The sequence below is a fragment of the Apaloderma vittatum genome, unplaced genomic scaffold, assembly GCF_000703405.1.
Source record: "Apaloderma vittatum isolate BGI_N311 unplaced genomic scaffold, ASM70340v1 scaffold3342, whole genome shotgun sequence".
NCBI lineage: Eukaryota > Metazoa > Chordata > Aves > Trogoniformes > Trogonidae > Apaloderma > Apaloderma vittatum.
The window spans coordinates 58785-65937 of NW_009703994.1; the positions used below are offsets into that span (position 1 = coordinate 58785).

Here is a 7153-nt window from a genome sequence, read left to right on the forward strand (position 1 = left end):
GACCACCAGTAGGTGGTGTTTCGGGAAATGTCAAGTAGTTTTTTTCTGCTACAGATGAAATGCAAAACTCCACCTGCAATAGTGGTGGGTTTATGCAAGACCGAGGCTCCACACCCTCTGCAAAAAAAAAAAAAAAGCTGATTTTACCCCTCTGATTTTGAGCTGAACAATTTGAAGAAGTGTGAGGATGACGATGTATACCTGAAAATTTAAATGCAAACAGACAACATGGGATCGATTTGAAGGTAGGAAAACTGAAATTTCTATTGTCAGCTTAGCAAATGAGCCTTCTCAGCTGCTAGATTTCTCCAGCCGAATACTTCTCTTTAGACTGTCCAGAGACTTTTAAAGAAAAACATGTATAACAATAATTATTGTTTTATATCAATGTAAGAATATGCTTAGTTACAATTTGCAAATAAATCTCTTAATTGTTGATCAGCTGAGCTGTAGGTCTGAATAGACTACATAATTTGAAGAAAATGCTAAAGGCAAAAAGGAGGGTGCAACGAACACTGGGCAAAATAAAATCGACAAACTAGAGAGAAAAGATGTTTGACTAGTTTGAGTAAAAAGAAACCAGCAGAAACAGGGTTAATTCTAGTCTTATAAGGCTGTTCAGCAGCACTTCAACTGCACACAAATTAGAACAACCCTGGGAATCTATAAAGCTTGTTTTATTGCCAAGGACACGCAGCAAGATCTGCATTTTGCTGCTGTAAACTATCCTTTATTTAAGACATTTTAAAACGGAGCCGACATTTATACGATTTTTTTTTTTTTACTGCTGAAATGTCAACAGGTGGCATTCACTGCAGCTTTGCACACCTAAATCCAAGTTTTTACCAACAGGACAGTCGAAGCCGACACATCCATTAAGCGTCGACCCCAGCAAGAACCAGCCTTCTGTCGTCTGGAGGAAAATCAGCTCTGAAGAAATGGAATTAAGGTAAAATGAAGTGTTTCGCAGTACACGGGTACCTGTAATGCTTGTAATTGCTTGGCTTTGGGTGGCCTTTCAAGACATAATTAAAATCTGACCACAGACCGACCTCTTCAAATCAATTGCTTAGACTCTTAACTTTTATTGTATTTAAAGCAGCTTTACTGCCTCACTGTAAAAGGACTTCCCATGAAAGGCAGCAGTTCTTATCTGACTTCCATAGCTGCTTAAAACAAACACCCAACCTTCTTCTATTCAGCGTAATTTCATACGGGTGTCATGAAAATGATCATGAAAATGATTCAAAACATAGCAACAGCTACCGAGTGCTGCTCACTGTGCCTATTTCATTGCCGAGTTCACTAAGAAATAAAAGCTGAGGAACCGATAACTGCTGGCTACTTTGGATAACTTGAATACATTCAGGCAAACTCAGAGCTATATTCCTGACGGAAAATATTCGAACATGCCTACTCATTAGCGGTCTGCTCCTTTCTCTCCCTCCCCGACTGTGCCTCAGCAAGATTTAAGTTGTTAAAATGTAGAAATAAGTATGAGTTTAATTAGAAAACAATTATTTTTTTCACTGTAATTACAACAAGGGTTTAGTAGTAAGATGAAGATAAAAGCTATTAAAAATATTTAAAATTTAATATAAAATACCCTGGGCTATCATTTTATTGCTGTTTTATTTGTTTGAGGTGTCTCATTTGTTTGTTTTTTCTTTAAAATAAATTTCTAGCAATGCTTCAAGTCCATAGCCCTCAGCATTTATAAGTAAACAAATCAGATAACTGATTATTTTCCATTCTTATGCGGAAGTCGGTGCAACATAATTAATCACAAAGAAAAGCAAATTGAGTATAATAATGCTGGTGTAAATCAATACGCTTCTTGTTAGTACCTTCATTTCTAAAATCTGCCTTTTCCTTCCCACTGAAGGCAGAAGGAACCAAGTGCTTTTCATCTCCATTGCCTTCTCAGGCACAGACTCTCCTCCTTGATAGCTTTACATGCTGCTGATGAAATAAATATATTTTTATATATATACACACACACACTATATATACAAAAAATAAAGATCTTCTTCAATAGGCTAAACTCACTCATGTGATTTTCTCCATTTCTACATTTTCCAATACTGAATCCCCAAGGGGTACACGCAATTTTCACAGACCTGCCCTCATCATATATTATCATCTAGAACAAATTTAAATTCTTTTAACTGAACCTTTGTATATATATATTCAAACATTATGTTTCCTACAACCTCAGCTGTGTTATGTACATTAGCAGAAGGAAATGGTACGTGGTACAATGCTGGAGTATGAGATTAATTGTTTTCCATTTGCAAATTGCAGGTCAAAGGACGTTCATTGATTATTAAAGGAAAACAAATGGAGATAAAATTCTACTACCTTCCCACCTGCATGAAGAAACACTGTTGATGAAAAGCTTTTATTAAAGAGATCCAAATACCATAATGGTAAAAAGATTCCTACATGATCTCAAGGCATACAGGAACTGCAAATTCTTTCATTTGCAATGTATATAGTGTCCTGTAAAAAAAATATATACAAAATTTACTATTTGTACTGTTATATTTGAGTCAATTTTAAGTCTAATTAATTTGACTTCTAAAGAATTTTGACTTCCTATGCAAAAGTGTGCATCTTTCTCCACGTCAAGCAAAATGTTTACTATGAACTTACTTGGAAACAAGCAAAAATCTCATTTTTTTGGCATTACCACCAAACTGTGAGTACTAACACCTTTTCTGCAGATATTTTAACCATGGAAACTTATTCTGCCTCCCTGTCACCTGTTATATGTAACAGCACAACTTTTAGCCTAAATGGATCCCATTTGTGTAATGAAAGCCTGTCCTCTAGATTAGCCGATAAATCAGAACACCAACAATACGTTATTGGTCTTTTCCTATCGTGTCTTTACACAATATTTCTTTTTCCTATTGGCTTTGTAGGAAACATTCTGATACTGGTTGTCAACATAAGCTTTCGTGAAAAAATGACTATTCCAGACCTTTACTTCATAAATCTTGCCGTAGCCGACCTGATCTTAGTTGCCGACTCGCTCATTGAGGTTTTTAATCTAGATGAAAAGTATTATGATATCACTATTATTTGTACCTTTATGTCGTTGTTCCTTCAGATCAACATGTATAGCAGCATTTTCTTTCTGACATGGATGAGTTTTGACAGATACATAGCACTGGCAAAAGTGATGAGGTCCAATATATTTCGCACAATGCAACACGCCAGGTTAAGCTGCGGGCTCATATGGATGGCGTCTATCTCCGCGGCACTCGTGCCATTCACAGCCGTGCACTTGCAGCACACCGGAGAGGTCTATTTCTGTTTTGCAGATGTAAAAGAAATCCAGTGGCTAGAAATAACCTTGGGGTTTATTATCCCCTTCGTGATCATCGGTCTTTGCTACTCGTTAATTGTTCGAGTTCTCATAAAAGCACACAAGCACAGGAGTCTTCGTCTGCGGCGACAAAAGGCTCTTCGAATGATTTTTGTTGTTGTCCTGGTTTTCTTTATCTGCTGGCTACCCGAAAATGTCTTTATTAGTGTTCAGCTTCTCCAAAAGAAAAGCGAGCCGGTCTCTTCAAGCAGCCCATCCTTCAGGCACGATTATCCTTTAACGGGACACATTGTGAACCTGGCAGCTTTCTCTAACAGCTGCTTGAACCCCCTAATTTACAGTTTTCTAGGGGAAACCTTCAGAGACAAACTACGACTGTATATCGAACAGAAAACAAAAATGTCAACATTGCATCGCTTTTGTCAGGCTGCCTTAACATCTGTCGTTCCCGACAGTAACGAGCAATCAGAAGTTTGATTTAGCAGTGGTTCTATAAAACGTATGACTGTGAAGTTGTGCCAATAGTGAACAAAATGCTTGCTACTAACAGAAAAAAAAAGCGTGTTTGTATATATATATTGTATTGCTCTACTGAGTATTGAAGGTTTCTATTCAAAATGTTTTTATGACAAGACTTTAATGTAGAAGAATATGTTTTAGTCAGATTATATTTAATTATGAACAGGATTATTAAAAGCTGAGCACTGATGAAGCTTTATTTTGTATTATACATGTATGAATGACAGTACAGAACAAAAGTTTATCAAGTTAGGAAGACTCTAGATGTAACCTGATTATCAGAGATGCTACTTTGCTGGTGTATAGAAGGTACTTCCACTGAAATAATGAAGCTGCCGTAACAGTGGGGGGAAATCATTACAACATATTGATGTGGAGATGCAGAAAACATCGATTCTTTCCATCCAAATATGTTAAGATAAATGACTTTGCTTAGAAGAACTACATAGCACTATCACTGCTGTATTCTAGCGCATCTTCCACAATTAACTTTTTTTTCTAATCTTAGCATAATCTAGCATGGAGGTGAGGTTTCGTCTCACAAATGTAACTTACTGTTTACAACAGTACTTGATCAAAACTATACTGCTCATCTCAAAGAACTTAAGCAAGAAGTAACACTTCAGTCCCTCTTTTAGGGATTGCCCAAGACCACCTTTCCCAAGACAGACATAACTGGGCCTTTTGTCACAAACCAGCACTCGTAGATGCACATTCATACCTGCTTTCAGATTTAAATGCAGGTCGCAAGAGATCTCTTTACATTTAGCAGACCTGTTTTGATTGCCAGGAATGCTGTGGCTTGAAAAAGAAAAGTCACATTCTGCAAAGGAGTATTGAAATTCTGTTTGAAAACTCCAGAAGCCTCAGGTTTTAGAAAGGAAGAACTTATGTAATGGGGAGTGTGATGAGCTATTACCAGATCTGCACTTTGTGCACTGTCCATCCCACCTCCAGAAACCACTGGCCTTTCGAGACTTGAAGCTCTATGTTGGTTGCTTTGTTCATCTGAAGATTCACTATACTAAAAGAAAAAAATTAGCACCACATACTTGAATAACAGTAGTTTTTAATTTCTGCTAGAAAATAATTGGGTTTTAAATCTGATTGATGTTTAACACAAGTTACTGCTGCACTTGTTCAGAGCAAGCTATAAAGTTCCTGGAGATTAGCGTGCAAGATCATTACAGCATCACTTGCTGCATCTCTGAAGTGAACAAATTCATTTCACCTCTGTGCTCATCGACTTAAGCACCAGAACTCTGCAGAATAAGATGCTTTGTCCTATTTTCAAATGTCATATATGAATTAATGAGCACACAAATGGATTCTACAGGATTTTTAAACACAGACACTTAAAACAAGGACTAAAGTTACTAAGCAATAAAGAAAACCATGAAACTGATGATTCCACTCATATTTCTCATGAAATATTTAGAGTTTCCTAGTGGAAGCTTTGGCCACAAAAGACTTGACCTATAAACAGAAAGGGCACAAGACGATGGCTGAATTTGAAATAGCTAGCTAGATATTCCTGCAACTGCAGGGACTGCAGCAACTGTGCAGTGACTGCTCATTAGTCTTAGGAAAGATGTCCTTTAGTCACATCTGCCCTGTAGAACACCAAACACACCTTCCCTCAGGAAAGATGCGAGCATTGCTGTGCCTCCTCTGCATAGAACGGGTTGCTAAACCCTTAGCAAGAGAGGTCACACCTTTGTGCTACCTCACACGTAGCCCTTCTTCCTCATTGTTTTTCCTTTTGGAATCAGCCACAGTTTTTCATATCCTATTGACATTAATCACACCTTGAAAGAGCCATTTCAGACAACGCCAAACTGAAGGAATGGATAATTCTTTTGGCAATGCAATTCCGTGAAGACGCGTCTTCTGAGATTACAGATATATTAAATTTGTGTAATCTGGACACCTCCCATGAATAACTAACTTATTTGAGGTTACAGGAATACGCTTTCCCAATTACAGTTGTTGCTTATTTTGGTGTTTTTTCCCCTCCTTCTCCCTTCCAGTACAGGAATTTGGTTTTTTCTATCAAGGCTGTGGTAGAAGTCCTTTCATCACCACTGTAGATAAAGTGTCTTTGCTCAGAAGCTTATAATAATAAACAGACAGTAACAGCAAGTGTCTGCTCATTGATACTATGAAACAGCTTGTTTCTACATGATCTTAGTCATGTCCTGGTATCACAATGAAATTTAGGAAAGATCAGGTTACGATAGCATGAAGGAAACAATATTTACTCAACCTGAAACAAGGTATTGCATGTTTAAAGCCAAATTACAAACCTAAACTACCTGACGAGTTTCCTATTGTTGATATTTTGGTATACTGTCAATATTTTGGTTTCAGGCTTACTGTGCCTGAAATGCCTAAATTTAAACATACTACTTACTTTAAATAAAAAAAGTACTCTCCGAGGTGAAAAAAGTGACACGCTTCCTCCCAAAACTATTTTTTTTAACAGTAACTATATACAAAGTAATATTTACAGAAATGCCAGGCAATTTTCACATATTTAGATATACAACACTTTCTGCAGCCCATCAGTAACTCAGTACCATGGCTCATCCAGCAACCAAGAAGACCCGTGCTTCACGTGCTTCTTTAAAATTAAAGAGCATGATCATGAGTGAACAAAATCTTTTCTGGAGTGTAGGAGGAAAGGGACATGGGAGTAAGAATCCTGATACAACTTCTTCACTTTTCTCTCTGGTCTCTCACAAATTGTTTAATTTAAGGAAAGGATTCCATATACCTTTCTAAAATGCTGGACTAATAACAACTATGAGTTTTAACAACCCGGTTAGCTTGCTTTGCTATAATAGTCTATATCAAGTCTCCAGGCAAGAATAGCCTAGTATTAGGAAAAGCACACAGAAAAAAGAAAAAGGGGGAGAAAATTCATCAAAGAATCCCTGAAACAGTTAACTGCTTTGAAAACAGCACCTTAACACAAAAATGTCTCGAATGCAAATTATTACTGAGTATCTAGAAACAAAATAAACCCAAACAGCACAAACTAGGACCATTCTGAAGCTGATACAAATAAAAGCAACAGTCTTCCCTCAGCTGCATAAAAAGATGGGAGAAATACAGTTACCTGAGACTATTATAACATGTTAAAGAGATGCTCTAACTTTGCACAGTTTTAGGAGATACACTGAATACTGACTGCACAGGCACGACACATCCACATCTAGAAAAAGCAAAGTGAGTCAGACTCAAGATAAAGCTTTGGTTAATTTATGAAAAGCATTACGTGATGTGAGGGCATGTGAC

General features: G+C 37.2%; 1 protein-coding gene across 1 annotated transcript; it reads left to right on the forward strand.

Moving 5' to 3' along the window:
• The first annotated feature begins 2310 nt into the window (after positions 1-2310).
• Positions 2311-3816, forward strand: GPER1 (G protein-coupled estrogen receptor 1). The gene has a single exon (XM_009864851.1). The coding sequence runs from the start codon at positions 2738-2740 to the stop codon at positions 3809-3811; it is 1074 nt and encodes a 357-aa protein (XP_009863153.1). The 5' UTR covers positions 2311-2737; the 3' UTR covers positions 3812-3816.
• The last annotated feature ends 3337 nt before the right edge of the window (positions 3817-7153 follow it).

Excerpts from the sequence above, each read along its gene's own strand:
- GPER1 (XM_009864851.1), top strand. The coding sequence starts at position 2,738 with ATGGAAACTTATTCTGCCTCCCTGTCACCTGTTATATGTAACAGCACA.